The following is a 22,913-nucleotide window of genomic DNA, read 5'->3' on the forward strand; positions in this document are numbered from 1 at the left end:
CATTTATGTTTAATGTCAGTTTATTCTATTTAAACCATGAGTTGTTCTGACTGCCCAGACCTACCATAGTCATCAGTCGAGTCAAAGAAGCCGGTGTCTCCTGAACCCAGGTCCTGAGCCAGGTCGTCTGTCTGGGAGCCGGTTTTCTCTGAGCCGTTGTGGACCGTCACTCGTGCACGGCTGTCTATGGGGGTGCGCAGAGAGGTGGTCCTGAGGAGGCGAGCCCCTGTGGAGCGTTTAGTTTGCTCTGCAGCTTCCTGGGACATAAGCTGGGTCACTAACACGTGCTTTAATGCTGCCACTGAGCAAAAAAAAAGAAAAAAGTGATAGATTTACAGAGTACAGCTGGATCGCATTTCATGTGCATCAATCCATCGGTTCTGTGCCCCTTACGTGTTTTCAGTGCTTCGTCTGCCCTCGAGGGGAACATGCTAAACGAGGCTCCTCTGCAATCCTCGGCCACTGGATAAGAAAGTTCTGGGTCCACAAAGCCTTCTTCTTCCTCCTCCTTCTCCTCCTCAGTCTTCACTCCCTCAAACGGATTACTGCCAGGTAGCGAAGTCTGCAGTGCGCTTCTACAGACTGGACTGCTTTCCTTATCTATGAAGGTATAATTAAGAGTTATCACAGGGGTTTAATTACAGAAGTATAGCGACACATATTTAAGTAGGACGAAGAAATGGATCGAGGAAATGAGTTGCTCCAGTTACCTGTGGACTGGGTGCTGCCAGTGGATGTGCGGTCCGTGTCTCTACTCAACCTGGAAACTCCCGTTGTAATGATCTCCACGCCGTCTCTCTCCCCACTGGCACACGAGCAGAATCATGTGTTAATAACGAGCATAAACCGTGACCCACTAGATGTGCTCAAATTAGTAAGTAACGTACACGGTCTGAGGTAATGGTATGACGCTGTGAGGCTTAACTTTCATGGCTTCAGCTCTCTGCGTGATTAGACGCTGCCACCTTGTGCAGGGAAATGAAACAGTCATCAGCTCGTATAACAACCGGAACAATGAGATTTAAATGAATCAAAGGGGATTTGCTCTCACGTTCTCTGATCTGAGACAGTGGGCGCCATTAGCTCGTAGATTTGGGCTCCGTTTTCCGACATCGAAAGAACAAAGAAGGACTTGTTGTCTGGCAGAAGAGAGGCTTATTAATGAATATTACTCTACCCTCTATGGATGGAGCCTGTATTATTTCATACCTTATTCTAGTAATAAATCCTCAGAGTTTATGTGGTAACTGACCTGTGGCCACTGAGCGCACCAGCACCGTGTTGAGTTTGATGATAGGGCTGAAGATATGTTTGGTATCTGCAGTGCCCGACAGGTTTTTGCTGTGACACTTCAGTATCAGACGCTCATCTTGTTTCTGTAGGAGAACCAGGATGTCCTCCAGGAGGAGTGTGTAGAGCTCTGAGAGAAAATAGAAAGATGTGTTTGTAAGTAGTGGTCACCTTCCAGCTAAACAGCAATAGTGAAACTATCAATCAGAACAAACCGATAGTTTTGTCCTTGTTCACTTTCCATGACAGTGGACCCTCGTGCACCATCGTTTTCTTTGTCAGATCCAAGTTCTGAATATTATGGAACAGGAAATAAAAACAAAAGCTTTAAACTACTGGCTTCTGCTCTGTGCAGTGCTATTTTTCTATCTAGCACATATTTCAAACAGTGAATGTGGGTGTACAACAAGTGAGTATGCTTTAACTGAAGCTAAAAGAGGGCTGGGCAGACAACTCACCTTTAGCTCCAGGATCATTGGGTTGTCTGTCTGCTTTAGAGAAGAGAGGTCCAATCGTCTCTGATAGTCCTCCAACCTCTAGAGGAAGGGAGTGAAATAAACAGATGGGGAAAAAAAAATAGGATAAGTAAGTCCTCTTTAAGAGGATACTGCTGCCTGTGGAGCAGAAGCAGTGGAAATAAAATGCAGTTTGAGTAAAAAGGAAGCTGAAAAGGAAGTTGGAAAACAAATCATCCTAATGGCAAAAAACATGGAAAGGAGATTCAATTAAAAAAAACAACAACAACAACAACAACAACAAAAAAAAACAAAAAAAAACAACAACACACCTGTTTGTCCTCAGATTCCTTCACAGCCTGGTTGACGTGACTGAGGATCTTTCTGCAGCAGTCTGCTGCCTGCTTAACTTTCTCCTTCTCCTCTGCATTGTCTGAAAGACGACATTAACCAGTAAGGTCTCCTCAGTTCTGCAGAGGACTGTCCGACAAATTGATATTTCGTCCGGCCATTAACACGCCATCATTCCCAAAAAATTATGACAGGGCTTTGGGGGGAGCGGGAGCACACTTCAGTCCCCTAATAGCTGGTTATTCTTTATCGTTAGTGCATTGTCTCGAGTGAGACCCAAAGGCCGCTGCAGACTAAAATGATGGCCCAAACAATGGGCACGACATTCCCCAAAAATGTGCACTGCTGCCGCAGGACCATTAAAATGATAATCTCTCTATTTGTCTCTGTAACTCATCCGTTCTTTTATGCTGCATTCAGATTATCAAATGCAAATGAGATACCATTATTATTTTTTTTGTTTATGTCCATAGTTATGGGTAAATTCATTTACATGCTGTATTAAGTCACCAATAAGAACTAATTGGCACGGGGATTGTGACATGATGAATGTGAGAGAAAAGCTGGATATGATAACTGAACTCTGCTCAAGCAGGTCACATGAGGGCGTGCTGCAGCACTGCAGCCAAACTTAAAGCAAGAATTAATTCTGATCTGACATTTACACACTTTTACTGGTAAGCCAGGCTGCACCGCTACTGTGATGAACTAGATGGCTGATATACAGTGTTGGGTAAGTTACTTTAAATTAGTAACTTAGTTACATTACTAGTTACTTCTATCAAAAGTAACTCAGTTACTTCAAGTTACTCGTTACGTTCAAAGTAACTAGTTACTAGGGAAAGTAACTTTGGTTTTACTCAGAATTCTCAGAATTATGGAGCATTATTATTTAATAAATGCTCATAATTTATTTTTGAGTAATTGCTTCATGTACATCTATGCTGTATGTTAATAAAAGTGCCTGTGTGACATCTGGGACACAGCTTTGACTAAACTCTCCTTTTGTTCTTACCTTATAGCTTTAAAAAAAATTATTGAGATGTACATCGCCATCCAGCTAAAAAATATCGAGATATGAATTTTGGGTCATATCGCCCAGCCCTACTCCGTCATGCTAGCTAGTACGCAGTACGAAAAAGTCAGCATAACGAAAATAAACTCCACCTAAACTTGGTTTATATCTGACCCAGATAGACTGCATGTCATAACTTCTTACCTGAAGTTCAGTTCACCTGACACCGGCGGCTGCCTCGGGTCTCTCCTCCTGCCTCCCCTTTCCCTCATCCACCTGCTGCCCTCCACCACTTGCTAATGTTACTGAATCTGTGGAAGCTCCGCGATGCCACCACACGAAGTAACGAATAACGAGCCTATCTAAATCCCAGTAACGATTAACGCGTTCCTGATTTTGGCATAATAACTAGTTACCGTGCTCGTTACCACAATAATAACGTAGTTACTGTAATGCGTTAGTCCCAACACTGCTGATATACAGTGCTCATCAAATGTATTAAACATACATTAGGGTGGTGCTCTATGTTACCGATGCACTAAATTAACATTATTGGTAATTATGAAAATCATATTTTATGTGTCTGCAATGGTCAAGCCACTGGTACACATATGCCATTTTATGTAAATAATATTTGTATAGCTATAAAATATTTACTGTTGTTACCTATGAATTTTCAAATTCACAGGTTTACAGAAAAAGCAGTAAAAATAGTAAAAGCATATTATTTATAGATGAAGATACCAAATTACAGTTATTTACCTGCATTTCTGCACAGAAGAAGAACTAGTTTTTTTAGTTGTTGAATCCTTGAATAATTTGAATAATTTTAACCTTGAATAATTTCTGACTCCTCAGAGAAGTCCATATTGGATATAAAAATGTGAATTCAGTTTATTTGCCAAATAAATAAGAATATTATTCTTATACATGTAAAAAAAAAAAAAAAAAAAAAAACCAAGATAAAAATATTCTGGAGAGACAGTGAGATCCTATCAGAACTAATTGAGCTGTGTAGAAAGACAGGATGAGTTTGGAAGTGATCCAATCAGAAATAATCCCCTTTTGCAGAAAGGTTAGATGAACGCATTTGATTTGCACCTGAGAAAATGGTTTTCTTTCTGATGTCAACGCTGGGGAGAAAGAGATGTCACGGAACATAACGCATCAGACTTTTAAACCTTATATTTTAGCCACTGAATCAATTTTAGATTTAATCTACTTTAATCTTATGATACTTAGTAGACTAAATAACTACCAAAACTAAATGATGTTTTAGTAAAAGGCTAAAACTAAATCACAATTTGCCGTCAGAATTAACACTTTATTTAATTTTGAGAGCAGTTTTTAATCACAGGAAGCCTAATAAATATGTTAAGCAATGAATAATTTAAAAATAAGAAAGAAAACTATTTATCTAGTCAGGGGACTCCCGTGTGAAAGAGTCTGTGTACTTAAGTACTTGGACTTGTTTGCAGTATTTTATTTCACAGTTTACAAAAATAATCTGCAAACTAAATGTGCTCTAATAATAATAATAATAATAATAGAGTTGCAGCTATTCGTTTAAGTAAAGGCCTGAAGGCCTGTCACAATTATTAGATTAGATCCTTCACGAGTTGTGCATTAAGGTCGTTGTGCACGCAAAGTAATTACAATGTGAACAAATCCTTGCCAACTGTGGTAAGAGAGCTCTGATTACTAAGAAAACACAACCACACCTGTGTACTTGACAATGTTGTCGAGCAGCAGAGGGTACTTGGTGAGCCGCAGCATCTCCACAGGAATGATGTCCTTGAGTTGCAGTCGGCGACACTGCCTGTTACTCTCTGCCTCCTGCAAAGAAGCAAAATATAAGTGGAGTACCCTTAAGCAGCCATAAAAACAGCCCAAATGCATAATTTTCAGTATAAATAGAGACTGAGCTAGAATAAGAGTAAGCTTGGGTTTTTATTTAGATCCACACAACCATTGTTTAAACCATCTGATTGACAAATTGTGAGCCTTCTGAGCAGTTATCTCCTGTGAACACCTTGTATACACTGTGTGCGCAGTGACAAGCGTACCAGAATGAATGAAGTGAACCTCGAGTCCTTCTTCTGTTTGGTCTTTATGAGCTCCAGAGCAAAAGGCTGGTTACTGCAGAACGTCCCCACCGCCTGCTTGATCTTCTCTTCCTCTCCACCGCTGAACTGTTACCACCCAACCCAAGACAAGACAGAGATGGATAGAAACTCAGTCAATATGGGTCAGAGGTAGTAGATTTAGTATTTAACCGCTATGACGAGTGGCTGACTCCTGGGGGGGCAGGCTTATGTCCTTGCAGCAGAGACAGCTTAAGTTTCAGTCCAGACTAGATCAATGTTTAGACCCTTAGGGGACTGATTAGCCTACTTATCCTACTCCCGCCACGTCTCCCATTGAGAGACTCTATACAAGACTTCCAGCTCCTACGCCGCTACCTCACATCTCATATATCACTGACAATATTAAGATGCTGAGATGTCAGCCAGATCTAGGGTATTGAGTGACATCATTTACTAGGGACAGGGCTTCCATTTTTCTCACTCCCATTTCATCTTACTGGAGAGGGCAGATTTTCCTCTCTGTCGTCTTTGATTTTTTTCCCCTCTTTTTTTCCCCCATTTTAGAAGGATTTAAGTGGCGAAAAAGGCCTATTACCATGGCTGTCATATATAAACTGCACATACCCATGTCCCTGTGCACACGTCATCCCAAAAGATTGTCGAATTATAAAGCTGAGAAAAGCAATCTCAAGCCAACGTCAACAGTTTTTTTCTCGTTATGAAGCAATTTTGGGCAACACTTCCATTTCTTTGTACACAATGTTTTTTTCTCCCCACCACATCAGTCATCTTGAATTTTATTCAATAGAAGGAATTATATGAAAGAGAAAATAGAATTTTGGCATGAAAATTGTACTCACCCAGGAAAGCAAGTCGTCTCCTATCTGATCAATTACTGAAGAGTCATTTCTCTTCCGAACGGCAGCCATTTGATCTGATATGTTAACTGAAATTTAAATAGGAGGAACTATCAGCATGTGTGTGTACAAGATTAAAGAAAAAAAAAAGGAATGCAAAATGATAATGTGAGCGTCTGTATGTTGTTAAGAGTTTGGCCTTACTTTAAAATGGAATTAAATTTACACTACAGGACCTTTCAGGCATTTTATTGATTCTTAATGGCTCAGAGGCAGAGGAGATGTGTGTTTATAGTGTACCATGCAGCTGCAGAACCTCTTCCAGATTGGAGAAAATATTCTTGATGTCAGCAGGAGGCAGGATGGAGTCTTTGGTGAGCTTCTGGTAGAAAACGTTGTCCAAAACCTTCAGCATCCGTACATGTGCACGCTCTGTGTAAAACAGCTCTGCAGACACGCAAGATGTTAATTCGAGCTGGCAGGTATTTGCACATTTCAGCATAAAACACATCTGACAGCAGCTTGGGTTGGATCCCAGCAAATGCTGCATAATTGTCTTCCCGTCTACGCACTATATTCTGTATACTGTAGTATTTTAAAGCATATGGAGAGTATACTTTGAAAATACAATATAAGCTTCAGGGGAGTTTGACAGTGCCAGTCCTCACCGTGGATAACTTCCTGTCTCTTGATTTCATGAGGCCTGAGACCGGCTAGAACCTCTGGACGCACCAGATGCTGCCAGTTTGGGGGATCGCACTCAGAATCTGTTCCCTGGTCATCCTCGCTCTGGATATCAGCAGCACCGAGTCCCTCAAGCCTACAGTAATACAATAAAGTTAGCTTTTAAACTAGGTTTTTAGATCAATATAAGAAAGTCCAAATGATCTGGTATTCTTGCCTTCTTAAAGCTTTTGGTGTTCCCTCGTGAGTTCTACAAAAAGTGACAGAGAAGTCAGTCATAAAAATAAGAACTTTTAAGGGAAACAGTGTTACTGCAGATGTGACTTTAAAGGCACCTGTCACTTTCTCTGTCATCCTCTGGCAGTTGGTCCAGGTTATATAGAGGGTCAAACTGCGAAGCAGAGTATGGCAACCCGTCCAGAGAGTCCGATGGAAGGATTTCACTCACCCTGCAGGGGCCAAATATTGGAGTCCCACCTGCCAGATAACAAGTTAATAGCCATCGCTCCTTTAAGTGTTTTTTCATTTAATTCATTTGTCTGCTTGCTCACCCATATCAGAGTCTCTGCTGGTGTCAGAGCTGTAGGTGGCGCTAATTGGAGATGATGAGTTGACAGACATGGAGTGTATAAGTTCAGGGCCCTCGCTTGATTGGCTGCCTTTGAGACGACTAGATTCTTTATAATCACTTGTAGACAGTGCAGGTTGAGACATCTGTTTCTGAGGCCGTGGTCGTCCCTCCTGGGTCGTACCCCCTGAATACACAGACAGGTGGTATCAAAATAATATAAAGCTTTGAAAGCTACGTTGTTATTTTTGGTCATTTCAAACTCGTATCTTACCTGACGATTCGATGCGGCTGGGCCGCCGCTGAGGTACACGAATATTAAATTTATTATTCTTGGGAACCTTTTTCACTTTCTCTTCCCTTTCCTTTTCTGTCTTGTTGCCTCGCTGTAGAGTTCATCAAAAACAAGAAAAGAGTCATGTAGGTGATGGGGGAAGAGGAAGAAGTCTCACTGTGCAAGACAAATTTAGATTACCTTAATCATGGGAAGAAAGCTGATCCGAAGCCGTTTGGACTCCAGGCTGCGAGGTTCCTTGACCCTCACACCAAGGTGCTTCATGTACGTATATATAACATACTGCATTGTAGTGCTTAAAAAACAAACAAACATGACAACCAATGAGTTTGGATGCTTTCTGAATTATAATTAACAAAACAAGACAATGCTAAAATTTGAAGAGAGCAAGTATCCATATTGTGATTTGTACCATATGTCACAACAGTCGTTCCTCATACAACGTCTACACAAACCATCTGGGCTGTGCTGCGACCATATGGCATTTCAAACAAAACTGTTTCAATCAGTCACACTTTTGAATTATTTAATATAAACATACTGCATAAATTACATGTTTTCTTTAAGAGACTGCTCCACCGCTTAATTTGTCAACTGTGGGGGATGCAGAGTGGCGCTCGGATGACACTGATATGTATTCTTGCTTGAAACATCAAAGACTGTACTTTAAAGGTGAATAATTACTACCACTGGCAAGTTATTAAATTAGGAGCAGATTGCTGTCTAATGATAATTTCAAGGACTGAAAAGATTTAATAAAAATAAGCCAAGACATGACAGCTCCCTTAGATAATTGAGAGGCATATTACAGAATGTAAATATAGCACAGACACAGATGGCTGAAGGGGCCATGGGAGTTGTTAACTCTTAGAAATCTCTTGATTTAAGAAACCTGCTTCAGCCAAAGTTTTCTTACCATTTCTCTTCCTCTGTGAGTTGAGTAGTTACCCTGTTAACAGTACGATAAATAAAAATTGATAAAACTGAATATTATGAGCTTCCAACTAGCATGTATATGTATCAGTTACTCACAGGATATCGTCTATTTTCGCGATGATGTTTTCAGCATATGAGCGTTCCCGCTCGAGAGTGCCGCGGTCTCTGACTCTCTCTTGGTCCAGTCTGCCCAGCTCTGCTTCAGCCACTGTTAGGCCCATACTCCGCTTCTGCCTGCAAGTACCAAACACATAAGGAGGTATACTGTTATTACTGTGACCAGGTTGATAATGTTTTAGAGAAACAATGAAGAAGAGGATGAGAAAAGCTTGTTTCTTTTATATATGCCTAATGTGGGAGCTAACAAAATCCTTAACATCTGAAACCCAGCTAAATCGGCAGCATCACAAAAAATACAAATTCTGAATTTACCTGAAATCTTCAAGATTCTTCTGAATATCAGGGAGCAGAGAGTCCTGCAGTGTTTGAACATGTTGTCTGTTTATTTCCTCTGGGATCAGTTCTGTCCGCCGCCGATCTGCAAACGCACGCACGCACGGACACACACACATACACAGAATAAATATCAAAGGGTTGCAGCATGTCCACAATAAATAAGTGGTATTAAAGCTAAGCAATACTTTCCAAACCATCAGAGCATTTGATTTCTTAAGGCCTTGGCAAGGACTGTGCTTGGCTGGCTGAGGAATCGACTTACAGGGACTGTATAATGAGGGTGCTTAAATTGCTAAAGTTACTCAGCAGAAGCACAAAAAGTCAGCACAAAATAAATATCACCAGCTCTAAATGATGCTGGTTAGGTAACTGAATGAGACAGAAGCTGTGTACGAAATACTTACCAAGATCAGCGGAGACAGATTCAGGAACACCAACTTTTAAATTCTGCAACAAAAATGAAACAGTTCGATTCTTAGGCTTTGTTTGGTCGAATTAGTATGATTTTGGAAACACCCGGGCCGGAAATGTGATTAAATTCAATTTGCTACAATAATTTGCTGTAATCTAAATGCAATACTAGATTGTGTGCTCGCTGTGTAAAGACAGATAAAGACTCACTGCTCCCCGGTCAATGAAGAAATTGTGAAGGCCCATGAACACCCGTCTGGTCTCTTTGGAGTTGGTCTGCTTGTAGAGGTCAGCATAGAGGTAGCACAGCTGAGGGAACAAAACATTAAAAATCAAAATAAAATAGGAACTGCAGAGTCTCCTAAACAGCAAGATTTTGTTTTAAGACAAGTTAAGCTTTCTTCCCATAGTTAAGCCGGGGTTTCCTGTGGTGGTTCACTTCTTACTGAGATAACTTATGCCACAAAAACTTATGCTGTGAACCCATCGCTGGTTTATCTGCAGCAGGTATGTTAGTTTCATTCTGTTGTATGTGTGCAACTGCTTCATATGTTTCTAATATTATACTTTATTCTTGCATTGTAAAATGAGATTCTCAGCTGTCAGTGCACTAAATCAGTGTTGTTGGTCAGATGTTCATGTGACTGGCGCATACATGGGACAGCAAACACTGGGTTAACATAGCAAATTGATAACCAGCTTTGTGTGACTGGGTGAACTTTCTTCACAGCAAAGGGCCTAGGTTACGTAAAAACTGTAAATAATGCATAAAAGCCATCAACAAATATGAAGGAAGTCTTACCACAGGAGCAGGGTCGAACTGAGAGATGACATGATACAGAAAGGCTGCGAGGTGGGCAGGGCGAGACTTGAGCAGCTCAATACTATTAAAGCTGTTACACTGGCCGTTTGTCTGAAAAACAGTCAGTACAACAGTTTACCTCTAATCTTAACCTATAAGTCACTTGAAATTGTATTTGGGCTTTCCGTAAAATTGTAGGGTTTTGCAAATAAATAAAAGAGATAATGTCCCCCAAAAATACCTGCTCTTGGTCTGAATCAAAATAGTCATCCTCAGCTCCAATGATCTGCGAAACCAGGCGAGACGAGGAGGGACTGCTGACTGTGGTAGGGGAAAGGGCGTCCTGTAGACGAGATGTCAGGTATGGTCAATATGTCTCCCCCATTTGGACATTCATAACCTCTTGACCTTATTGTGTGGTTGTAACAGTTAGAGGAAAGACAGAGTAAATAATATGTGTGAAGATAATTTCCATAAAGCTACCAGATCAGTGGTGTCCTCTGTCTCTGGGGAGTGGAAGGAGTTGTAGCTGTTCCTGGGTGTGGTCTTTGGGCTGGGGCAGGAGAACTCTCTTGGACACTGGCTGTCTGGAGATGACGGCCCAAATATGCGAGATATCTGAAAGTGGGAAGGAACACACACACACACACACACACACACACACACACACACACACACACACACACACACACACACACACCAACTTTGTAATGAATCTAAATTTCATTAAAAACAGAAAAAGAGAGAAAAAAAAGAGACCTAAAACACTATATTACAGATTGGTTGCTATGCCTGAGAGTCATCTGAATGTAGAATCGGTATGCATAAATATAATCCTTGCTCTGGTGATGTTTAGCTCTAAATAAGCCCCAAAGCCAAGCAGGACTGATTCCATTTACTTTTACATTATTATTCTAGAGCATAGCAGGTCTTGGAATTTGATGTAAATATGGTATTGAGAGAGATTTTTAGATTGTGATGTTTAAAAATGTGATTACTTACAGGGGTCCTGGTCCAGAACAGGTCTGCATTGTTTTCTCCCTTGGGGACAAATGCATCTTCATCTGCATCATCACTTGGAACAATCTCCTGAGGATTTAATAATACTTTTTTTTTTAAAAATAATAATTATAAAGATTTATATATTTTAATGATAAACAAGTAATATTTACAATGTTCTTTATGACACATGTTCAAACAGCTTTTCAAAATAAACTACATACACTGGTAATAGTCAATAGATCATTTCACGAGTGGAATTGCATAAAATATAAATACTGAAAAATTTAAATGTAGCACACTAGCTGACGCACATAGCACAAGGCTCAGCGTGTGATGACTATAAAATAAGCTGTCACTCAGACACAAAAGAGTGGCTTCCCACAGAGAAAGTCTAATCCTCTGATGGGCTTTGGATTAATGTTTGTCTGGCACAATCTCTAAATGTTCTACAAAAAAGAAAAAGAATCCCACAACACCTCCGTGGATGCTGCCGTTAGATACCTGTCCCTAGATATCCCATGTCTTTGGGCATGTTATGGTAACTACCTGTGTTGTCCCAATGGCCTTGGGGAGCTGACCCTGCAGCTGAGGAATGTGTTTTTCAGCTTCCTGGATGTCTTTCAGTAGTTTAGGGGAGGGGTTTCTGCTGTACTCCTCCTTCATGGCCTGAATGGCAAGAAGGGGGAAATCGACACAAGAATAGTAATAGCAGGTCACTGTAGTTTTCTTGAAAGTGGAAAAATGTCAAATATGTTGACATTTGTTTCCCATGCAAAAGTTAAAGAAAACGACTTCCTGCATTAAAATATATACTGCAGTATTTAAATAAACAATACACATACTACTTGACTCCTCTGTATGAATGTTCTGGTACAAGTGATCTTTTGATTTTCCAAAGAGAAAACACCACTCGTTTTAATAGTTCAATTTAACACAGCTGTGCATCAAAGAGGGCAAATCTTCTTTCTAATGCCAGAACCTTTAGTCACAGCAAGTGACACTTGTTTGCTTTACTCACCTCCAAGATGTCAGCTTTCTCATCCTGTGGGGATAAAAACCAGAGAAGCTGAAAAAGATGCAAAACAGCGAATGTGCAATCTCTCTCTCTCTATATAATAGATAATAGAAATAATATCATTTAAAATTAATAATAATAATAATAATAATAATAATAATATTTAATAATAGTAAAATATACACATGCACATGTTTCACATATGTTATATAATTCTCTATTATATATAACAGAGATAGTGTCAGGGTTATATAGAAGTCATTTAGCCCCAGAGAAGATTTGAGCGGATGAGATTTAGAGATGTACCACAAATGTGACAGCATCTATAAAGGGGGGAGGGGGGGGGGGGGCATAGACAGACCAAGGGGAATAAGATAAAGAAGCATGACAAATTTGCAGAAAGTGGACAGGCAACAGAAGTAACTAATGTCTTTAGTACCCATGGTTGTTGAATAGGTAAGATGCTGTCCTGAGGACTGCAGGGGCGCCGTGGTGCTGGAGAGTTTGGAGAGGATAAGCTCATGTCTGGCTCTGCTTCGGGCAAAGGTATCTGGGCAAGCCCGGGGGGCCGGCCCAGCACTGTGAGGGCCACATAGGAGCCCGCTAGAACACACACATAGAAACGAGAATTAGTCCCTTTTTGTAGGATTTATTTTTAAAATGTAACTTTTGTTAAAATGCAGAAAGAACAACTTACATTTAATAAGTTTCACCACTTCTGTGTGGTTAGAATGTGCAACATGGGTCCCATTAACCTGGAAGACAATAGTGGCCATATTCTAAGTACACAGCCGGACATTGCATTTTATTCCCAATAGTTTACTGAGTAGAAATACTGAGTGGCCAGAAGGTGGCAGCCTCGGTATTGGCCTTGGAGTAGAAAACGGTAACTTTCGCAGTGAAAAGACATGGTAGCAGAGGAACAGAATACCTTGATGATCCTGTCTCCTGTCTGAACGCCTGCTCGCATCGCAGCCCCATCTGGTAAACACAAAGGGAAATAAGCAATTAACAACCAAAAGAGAGTGAAAAAGCAATGGAAGTGGAATAATAGCAAATAAGGAAGGAAACACAAAAAATGCTTCTTCATGATGCAGCAATGACATTTCTTCACAATGAATATGCCAAAAGTCTTTTGACAGACCATAAATACGTGACTATTTCAAGTGCTATTTTGAAAGACCATAACAGTGGTTATATTACAAGAAGGACCTGTTTCACAGCTCCACCCCAAACAAAGGGATTTAGGCATGAGACAGGTTATTATGAGAGGCAAGTCTGACTAAAGTCAGCAGAGTGCAGTTCAAGTACTCTGCAAGCCGAAAATAGACTTTAGGTCTTCAGGTTTGTAGTAGTGAGGAAATTCAACTTGGGGTCAGGGAACAAAGAATATAACTCAGTCTGCTCAACTGTGGAGTAGGTGGGGGAAAAGGGACTTATAACTATCTGTTTCAGTTTCACCACGTTGGGATGACATTTAAAGACACTATAGCTGCATTTTGTTTGCTTTTCAGTTTAAAATGCTGATACATTATTCACATGGAACTTAAAAAAAGAAAATGGGAAGCCATTCAGTGATAGTTAAGACACTCCCAAGCATTAATGAAAGTGCAAAAAAGAAAAAAGGTCTCGATTGGTTCACTCCTCTGCAGTCTCCATCCACTGCTGTACAGACCTGCTAGTGTTTACTGTGACCTGATAAAAGCCCACATAATCCTCTACAGACAGCGTGAGACACTACTCGAGGTCACAGAAGCATTTTGGCAAACTCATAACAAGACAACAGGATAAAGCAGAAGCTGCAACTACAAGTGAAACTTGTAGAAAGAGGAAATAGTTTACAGTCAACAACGTCACTAGTCTAAATAAATGCCAGAGTTGTTGATTTCTGGGGACCAATTACCACTCATATTGGCGAACTAACATGGCAAATTGACGTGATAGTTTGATGTCATTGCATGAGGACACAAGCACAAAATAAGGAGAGCTCACGTAAGGCTCAAACTGAAGGTGGTCAATGTGGTAACATTTTTCTCTTTTAAATTTGAGAGTCAATCTTACCTTCTTTGACAAGCTGCACAAACACTGGATTGTCACCACTGACAGTGAGCCCAAAGCCATTTTCATCTTTCTGGATTATTACACATCGCTGGACCAGACCTGCAAGTGACACAGACCGGAAAGAGAAAGATTTTCACAAGATCAGGAAGTTGAGTAAATATTTAGTTCACCCAGTTAGTTCACTCTTAGCATGTAGGGTGACAGAATTCCACAATAATCACACTGGGAAGGTGATAAAAATCAGTTAAAATCAAACTTTACACTTTTTCCTCTGCCAAAGCATAAAGCTGAAGCTGTCTGTGTGTGAGGTAGGCCACTAGAAAGCTCTCCTTTTTTGTTTTTAAACATCAAAATACAACAGTGGGCTCCACGGATAATGGCTCCATGGTGCCTTCTTAAATTTTTAATAGAGATTTGGTTTAGATATGTTGCCATGGTTACAGGATGACGCACGCTCTCTGCGACTGTGTATTTCCTGGGTGAGAGAGAGCGCCTTTTTGTCGTTGTGCTAAGCTAACAGGCAGAATGCTATAGCCATAGCCCTAAAGAATGTAGCATCATGGGCAGTGTAGTCCGTGCTGCAGGGAGAATGGACTGCCATACCCGTTATGTGTCTGTGAGTGCGAGGAGGGAGAAAAAGGATAGTGGAAAAGTACGAGCTGTCATCGAGCAGAAACGGGAGCTGGAAGCATGTAAATATAATAATAACCACTGCAGCCAAGAAGAGTGCCTGACGAGCCCAGTTGTAAGTAAGCTATTAAGACTCGACTGTACACTGTGTTCGTGTTTTCCTCCGAAACAATAAGCTCCGTTGGAGCAGTCTTTCAACGCCCCTCTCTGTCTCTCGCTAGCAAAGTTGACCCAGACAACAAAGTAAAGCTATTTTTGGCTACGAGCCCGACACGAACCCGACGTATTAGTCAGAGGTCCCTTTACTACGGTTCGGAGCCGCGGAACTTCAGTAATAGTAATAAAATCACACAGCAATAGTACATTCACGTAGTTGTAAACAGCATGATAATATATTAAGTAATCCAAAGTATTCCTTTACGTTACTCTCATTGAGTAACGTAAAGGAATACGTTACAGAATACATTTTGGGGCATGTATTCTGTAATCTGTAATGGAATCCGTTTTAAAAGTAACCTTCCCAACACTGACTGTAAATGGGTTGTGAAGCAGCTCGAAATTCTCATTTTGTGCTTTAAAGTCACCAAAGGACTTTAAAGCACTCGGTGCGCTCAGTTTATCAGCAAAGTGCGCGTTTGGGAACACTGTTGCGCTGACTTGGTTCAACATTACTTGGCAACAGGGAAAGTGAGGCAAGTTGCACTGCTGCATTTGTGACAGCTTCACTTGAAATGGCTTCACCGCATCATACATGCCATGTCCATGAACTGACAGATTTCCTTGCTGAGCTCAAAAACTCTATTGAGAATTTTTCCCCAACTCAGCCAACGGACCTCTGTATGATAAGGAATGTCGGAAAACTCTGAATTCATTTCCCACATAAAAGACTGAAATTGACAGTGATTTAAACCTTTAGTTCGGATAAAATTTACGGTTTGCGTCACGGTGATCATTACATGCTCCGTTTTTAGGACTTTACCACACAGCGTTTCCTGGTGTATGATGCAGTATGCTGTTAACTCACCGTACAGTTCTCCTGCATCTTTACTCGCATCCTGCCGACTAGTCCACTTTTTTTCACCACACAACACCGACGCTCAATCTGTTGTAAGTCCAACAAGTTTGTCCCAGGGCAGTTTCATGTCGGTTACACTTTGACATACGTTTCTGCTCAGGCTCACATTTCCAAAATCTACGTTTTGTCTGGACACAAGATGTCGCACACCTTCATCATGCAGCTCTACAGAAACTCTCCCTCGGTAAATGGCTGGGCTGATTTGGCTTTCTCCTCTGCTACAATAAAACTTGCCTTCACAACAGCTTTACTTTGTGAGTTTGCTGTGGTGAAAAAAGTCTGTTGAAATGTCAGATTCTTCTTTAGCTCTTCTACTTTCTGTAGTTTCTGCTCTGCATTTAAGTTTTTCAGCTTATCCTGATGTTTTGTCTCGTAGTGCCGTCTTAAATTCCTTAATTACAGCCACATTAGCTCCACTAATAAGATACACAGGTTTACCGGTGTTCTGACAAAACGTCCTACCGTAAGTAGTTTATGCACATTTCTGCTGCGCTGCATTATGGGATCTGTAGTTTGTGTGTTATTAGCGCCTCATATTGCCGGGCCATGCATAACAATAATAATAAATCTATATAAAATGATCTCGCGGGCCAGATAAAATTGTCTGCCGGGCCAGATGTGGCCCGCGGGCCTTGAGTTTGACACATGTGCTATAGGCGGACTGTTTAACAAACAACAAAAGGATCACCTCTGGGGACCAGGGTAGCTTGGCTTAGAGTCCAACAGAGAGCCTCAAGCAGTCATACGGAGATACACATCACTGTTTTGCAAGGAGGCGCCATACACACATTCAATTCAGAGTAGTATCTGAGATTATACTGATACTTTAATATGAAGTTACCTTCATATAAGACAGTTTTGCAGACGATTAAAAGGCCATCCCCCCACCCCCCAATCTCAAAGCTACTATTATTACATCTGCCTTTAAAAATGTATTATCCATACTTGGATGAAGGGATTTTGTGCCCCATTACTTTCACTGAAACAGTCCCAAGACAGGACATCTTTGAAGCCAGTGTGGACATGAAATATGACCAATAAGGCTTTTACTGTGTAAATGCATAACACATCATAGACTTGGAAAAATATTATCCTGAAACACGAATTTATGGTTGCCCAGAACACAAACTATGCACAGTTAATACAGTTTGCTGAAAACACTACTGTGAGTTGACTTGTATCTGGCACTCAGCATCAAAAAACCAGGGGGATGATGACTGACTACAGGAGGCGCAGCATGGACCCATCCCTGCTGCTCGCTAGATCAATACAGACTGCATCAAAAGGGTTTCCTTCTTTAATTTCATAGGAACATCGCGGAGGATCTCTCTTGGTCTACCAACATAACAGCGACAGTTAAAAAAAAAGACCACCAGAGACAACATTTCCTGAGTGCGCTGCAGAGGAATCGCACAGAGGAAAAGCTGTTGGTAGCCTTTTACTGCTTTGCCATCGACAATGTACTGATGTACTGCATCACAGTGTGGTACACTAGCTGCTCGGCAGCAGACAGGAAAGCTGTGCAGAGGGTTATCAACACCATCCAGCAAGCCATCGGCTGCCCAGTGTCTTCCCTAGAGGACATCTCCAGCACTCGCCGTCTCAGCAGGGCAAAGAAAATAATGAAAGAGCCTCCCTACTCTGGACAGCACTTGTTCAACCTTCTGCCCGCAGGCAGGCAGTACAGGTGGACAAACATCCAGACAAACAGAGTTAAAACAGTGTCTTCCCTTATGCCTTCAGAACCCACAATTGCTGTAAATAAAGGAGCACAATACCTATTCTGTGGTGATTGGCATCCCCTTAAGTCCAGTCATCATAAATATACAGACGTCTATGTCTGTCCTTTACACTTTAATTATTTTCAATGCCAGATTTATTTTACATGCTTTAATTCTTTTAAAATGTTTTATCTAATGTCTTGCACTTTCTAATAGACAACGACAACAAAGGGTCCTTCTCATTATTATTACTATCATAATCATCATCAAGACTGGCTAGACAACAAACAAATAAAAATACCTATTTATAATACAGAACCCTATGCAAAAAAGTTGGAACCATCATTAATAATTTCATTTAAATTAAACAGTACAAAGACAAAACATGACATTTATAAAAGGCACAACCATGATTGTTTTTTTTTTTTTAAATAAATAAATGATTTAAATACAGTGTTAGTTAAAGTTTCCAAAGGCCTGGTACAGCAATAACAGAAGCTAGGTAAACTGGGTTTAAAAAGATACATTTAAGTTACTTAGAAACACTTTAATAACATGACCTGCTAAGAAGAGAATCTGGATGTTAAACTGGTCTTTTCTACAGCCCCGACCAATTAGACAATTGAAAACATTTTAAATGGGAACTACAACAAAGGAAGCCCTGAACTATGAAATACCTGAATTTCTGAATCACACATGCTCGGAAAATGTTTCGCTTTAAAAAAAAAAAAAAAAAAAAAAGCAATCAGTCGTCTCAGTTTACAAATGCTTAGAGATGTGTGTTTAAAAAAAAAAAAAAGTCCTCTGTACTATAAGCTTCAAATTTACTCATATCTTTATTTACAAAACAACAGTTTCAACATATAATATTTTGTCTTTGCACTATTTTTCATTAAGTATGAGCTTCCACACCTCGGGGTCACTGAATTATCCTTTAGTTAGGACTATGCTTAATACATGTCTGCAAAACAAGCAGACATCCACCCGTTTCCCAGCATTGTTGAAAATGAGTTTCAAATCACTGCATTCTGTTTTTATTTACATTTTACACAGGGTCGCACCTTTCCTTGGAAACAGGTTACGTGTGAGGTCATTTCTGAAACTGATCTGACGACTCTGCTTAAGTAGATGTTATCTCACAGGTTAGAAAGAGGAACGTTACTTTTCAGGTTCTTTGTGGAGCGACTTAGAAGAAATGCAAGGGGAAGGTTATCTTTTATCTGGCCAGCACTTCGTCACAAGACATAAAAGAAAACATTACGCAAAGTACACAAATGCTTAAATACATAATTGTAGTCTCATATTATTTAAACAAACAAACAAACAAACAAAAAAAACAAACAACAAAACGAGAAGACTCTATAACTACAACAAACTCTCTTAAATTGTCATTTCAACATTTTAAAGACTGAGAAAGGTATCCAGTGGTTTCTTGTCATCAAAAGAGAGGTAAGTCGATCGATAGGTACGTTGGGGGTTGGAGAATAGAAGGAATAGCAGCTAATATGTGGAGAGAGGTTAGAGGAGCCAAAAGCTCTGGGTTGGGGGGAAGGGTGTAGGAGAGAGAGGGTTAGGTATAGATGAAGGAGCGAGGAGGAAGGGAGGAGGAGAGGGCATGGGTGTCAAGGAAGCAGATGAAGCCATATGAATTCAAGAGCTGGTGTGAATTTGCCTCTAGATGCTTAGCTCTCTCTCTCTCTCTCTCTCTCTGCTTTAAAGCATTTAAAATTCTTTGGTATTTATAAACCATGAGGAGTGGGACTGCTGACATGATCTGAGCTAATGTATAATTCAGAGATTCAACTTTAATGTAATCAGCACCCACCAATGATACGGAACTTACACTAGAGAATAAGGTGACCTTCTGTATTGTATCATCACCACACATAAGGAACCCAAGTAACAGCCGAGAGCATTAAAAAGGCAGAACAATTTCATTTCATTAAAAGCTGGAGTTTTAAGACTTTCAGTTCTCACTGATTTTTTTGTTGTCTAAAAAAAAAAAAAAAAAAAAAAAAATGCTAAAGTTGCACCAGACCAGAAAAAGATAAGAGACAAAGATCTGTTTTTTTCAAAGTGAACAAACACGCCAAAGCTTTGTTGCATATGATAATAAGGGTTTACCTTTGTCAACTGTACCCTTTGGAGAGTTTAGACTATCTCGGCTCAAACTGGCATTTCTGACAGCTGCTTTAAGAATTTGTTTTGTCAATTCATTGCATGTGAGGCAAGCCACATGCAGTCTGTTGGCTGCAGTGACCACGTGTCTCTGCCTGTAAATGTACTCGTGTCAGTGTAGATGAAGTAACAAGCATGAAAGCAAAGTCGAAGGGGTTTAAAAAGACCAGAGGGACACCCAAGTGGCTTTGTTTACATAGATTCTAATTAACATATCACTAAATCCAATGTTTGGTCCTTGTAATCATGTAGGCAGATCCTATACTTAAATTATCTCATTCATTTGAAAAGTACAATAAAACTACATACCAAATGTTCACAAAAAGACTGACTACTAGAAGCTATTGTACTGATCATAAAATAAAACGAAATAAATAATCACTGTAAAAAATATATGTGTTGGCTGCCTATCTCTTAATAAATGCTATACTGATTTCCATTTTTAAAAGAGCAGATAAACAAGGAGTTGAATGTATCCCAGTTGAGCTGATGTCTTGGCAGTGATTATGAGGACAGTTTATTTTAATATCAGCCAGCATGGTCACATAAGTAAAACATCTATAGGCAATCTCACACCAGGAAGCGTGTACAAATGCAGCTGCCACACCAGCCATTCAAGCAGGAGCTTCTTACCACAGGACTCAGGCTTCCCCTCTGGTAGCACACTGCTGCTGCCACTCTTCTGCACCACCAGAGCTTCTGCTCACAGCCCCCACCACACAGAACGCAGAGCAGACAGCACACATTCACATACACATAAAGAAACAACACAAGGAAAGGAAACAAAACAGGAAAGAGAAAATCATGAGGGAGAAATAAACATGGGAGATGAAAAATTAAACGCACAAATCGGCAGTTTAACAAAAAAAAAAAAAAAAAATTAAAAATGATTTGGATAGGCACTGAAAAAAGTGAAAGTAGCTGAAGATTAACTAGCTTGTTTTTTTTAGTACCTTTTTATTTTTAACTACCCACATATCTATAGATACTTACGGCAAATGTAATTATAGGGGCCACACGCTTTCAAAACTGAAAACTGCATTAAAATGATAAGCTCAAGTCTGATTTTATATTAAACATGTCCTGAAAATAAAGAAGGTTACAAAAGGCCAAGATTGCATCTGGCTTCTTTAATAAAAATTCTGCGCTAATAACACAATGGCCATAAAAGTGTAGCTGTACACTCCAATTTTATCGTGATGAATAAGCAGCTAGTGAAATTGCATGCAATTTTGGGTGTGTCTCCCCACCGCAGAGGGTGGTTTTATAAGTTGTGGCAAAGGGGATGATGCTAAAAATAATTCCAAAATCAAGTTTCCATCAACAGAAGAGAAACTTTTCTTAGGCCACCAATTAAAATAAGGAGGCTGACTTTTTCTTTTAGACAAATAATCAGTTTTTGTGGGAAACAATGATCTAAAAAGTCAGTTTTAATAAACATCTACAGTGTCTGCCTACTTCTGTATATCCTTAATAAACCCAAACCACTTTGAAATTAGAGAAAAAAGGCACATATGGAGAATATCTAGGAAAAGATTATTAGAGTTCATGCATCTTGCAAGCAAATAACAAAAATACAAGCTGCGATACAGAACATGCAGACATGCAAAATTTCAGGACATAAATGTAACACTAGCAGAAAATAAAGATGTACAAAAAGTACATTTAAGAATGAGGTGCGTCTTGCTGGATTTGGTACATTTTGTTTAATCGCTACATAGCTAAACATCAAAGAAATGTATGCAAGAAGATTTTAGTCTGATGCCAGACAAAGACAAGCAGCAAAGCGCATGTCTTAACTGAGAGAACTCATCTTGTCTGTGTTTTGTTGCATCATTCACAGATAAGCCACTATGTGGTGCAGAGGATTTTCTTTTTTTGTTGTGAATACAGGAGCTTCAGTCATATCTCGAATCACACTCAACTGACTGCTGACAAAAACCACCGGGACTGTCACCATATCAGACGAGTCTGTCTCTGAAACACAACAATTTCACCCTGCAATAAACTGGAAACTGGAGTGCATAATAAGCTCAGTGGCTTTTTGTGCCCTTCAAGTATGCATGCACACATGAGACCACCCAACCACTCAAGCATACAAAACCCACTTATTTATGTAAAACTGTGAGACACGTGAACATAATACACACACAGAGCTACTGATTTTTCAGTCCATTAATCAAACAGTTCTCTGCTTATCGGCTTAACACTGGCAACATGTAATGAAACGTAAGCTTTCTGACAAACACTTGTAAAGCTGTAATGTCAACGTAACCATTAAAGACACATTATACTGTCTGTAAACTGAATTAACTCCCAAAAAGATGATTCAAACGCCTACTAATAATAAATTATTTTCATCCAATGACAAACACACAGTAGATCAGACCACACATGTGAAGACTGATGTAAAGCTGTCATTTTAAACTTATACAATAATCAAGCACAAAGCATAGAGCAAGATACAAACATGCCTTGAGCAAATCATCATGAGCACATTTGTTCTATGAGACAATTTGTGAGTGTGAGAGTTGGAGAGAAAAAAAAAGAAAAGGAGACTGTCAGACAGAAACATGTGAGGCAGTCGGTGAGGCATTCAAAGACCGAAGGAAGAGATGGAAACACGCACTGTCACGGACTGAAGCAGAGCGAGTAGGAAAACCACATTCAAGCATCGAAATGAAAGTACAAAGTTACCTGTAGGGTCAAACTCATTGGAGGGAAGGGAATTTCTTTCACTTTTGGGTTTCTTGTCTGGGGGGTGGTCTTTACTGAGAATACTGCTGGTTCTATAGAAAGGGGAACAGATGAGTAAAAGGTAAACCAAGTGGTAGAACAGTACAAGACCAGCATTTGTCCAGTAAGAGCAATCACATACAACAATGCAGACTTTTACACATTGCATTGTTTTTACTGAAAAGGTCACTATAATGTATGCATGTCTTACATTACTGCTACAGAATAAGCCTGGCTTTCATGCAAGTAAAGACCCAGAGTAACCGCAGCAACAGTAAGAACCAACTA

General features: G+C 40.0%; 1 protein-coding gene across 5 annotated transcripts in view; it reads right to left on the reverse strand.

Annotated features, from left to right (window-relative positions):
* The window catches only part of arhgef12a (Rho guanine nucleotide exchange factor (GEF) 12a), a 44,958-nt gene that overhangs the window by 1,845 nt on the left and 20,200 nt on the right, over positions 1-22,913 (reverse strand). For 3 of the 5 annotated variants that reach the window (XM_086261535.1, XM_086261534.1, XM_086261533.1), the window contains 36 exons: positions 22,587-22,678; positions 20,523-20,588; positions 14,286-14,384; positions 13,156-13,205; positions 12,922-12,979; positions 12,664-12,827; positions 12,228-12,275; positions 11,756-11,875; positions 11,210-11,296; positions 10,691-10,825; positions 10,449-10,550; positions 10,208-10,318; positions 9,616-9,714; positions 9,399-9,441; positions 8,971-9,076; positions 8,635-8,772; positions 8,519-8,551; positions 7,783-7,897; positions 7,582-7,693; positions 7,291-7,494; positions 7,075-7,216; positions 6,957-6,989; positions 6,724-6,875; positions 6,356-6,502; positions 6,059-6,144; positions 5,178-5,303; positions 4,833-4,947; positions 2,078-2,178; positions 1,749-1,826; positions 1,506-1,581; positions 1,253-1,420; positions 1,052-1,139; positions 888-965; positions 711-805; positions 394-600; positions 65-301 (listed from right to left, as the gene is read on the reverse strand). In XM_086261535.1, the coding sequence (XP_086117661.1) occupies positions 65-301; positions 394-600; positions 711-805; positions 888-965; positions 1,052-1,139; positions 1,253-1,420; positions 1,506-1,581; positions 1,749-1,826; positions 2,078-2,178; positions 4,833-4,947; positions 5,178-5,303; positions 6,059-6,144; positions 6,356-6,502; positions 6,724-6,875; positions 6,957-6,989; positions 7,075-7,216; positions 7,291-7,494; positions 7,582-7,693; positions 7,783-7,897; positions 8,519-8,551; positions 8,635-8,772; positions 8,971-9,076; positions 9,399-9,441; positions 9,616-9,714; positions 10,208-10,318; positions 10,449-10,550; positions 10,691-10,825; positions 11,210-11,296; positions 11,756-11,875; positions 12,228-12,275; positions 12,664-12,827; positions 12,922-12,979; positions 13,156-13,205; positions 14,286-14,384; positions 20,523-20,588; positions 22,587-22,678 (3,911 nt within the window). The remainder of the gene's footprint in view (positions 1-64; positions 302-393; positions 601-710; positions 806-887; positions 966-1,051; positions 1,140-1,252; positions 1,421-1,505; positions 1,582-1,748; positions 1,827-2,077; positions 2,179-4,832; positions 4,948-5,177; positions 5,304-6,058; positions 6,145-6,355; positions 6,503-6,723; positions 6,876-6,956; positions 6,990-7,074; positions 7,217-7,290; positions 7,495-7,581; positions 7,694-7,782; positions 7,898-8,518; positions 8,552-8,634; positions 8,773-8,970; positions 9,077-9,398; positions 9,442-9,615; positions 9,715-10,207; positions 10,319-10,448; positions 10,551-10,690; positions 10,826-11,209; positions 11,297-11,755; positions 11,876-12,227; positions 12,276-12,663; positions 12,828-12,921; positions 12,980-13,155; positions 13,206-14,285; positions 14,385-20,522; positions 20,589-22,586; positions 22,679-22,913) is intronic. The other 2 variants (XM_086261536.1, XM_086261537.1) reach the window with 2 other exon arrangements.

The sequence above is a fragment of the Aulonocara sp. 'chitande type north' Nkhata Bay genome, linkage group LG14, assembly GCF_057382095.1.
Source record: "Aulonocara sp. 'chitande type north' Nkhata Bay isolate Kocher_YH1m ecotype deep benthic linkage group LG14, A_spYH_male_GT1.1, whole genome shotgun sequence".
Classification (NCBI taxonomy): domain Eukaryota; kingdom Metazoa; phylum Chordata; class Actinopteri; order Cichliformes; family Cichlidae; genus Aulonocara; species Aulonocara sp. 'chitande type north' Nkhata Bay.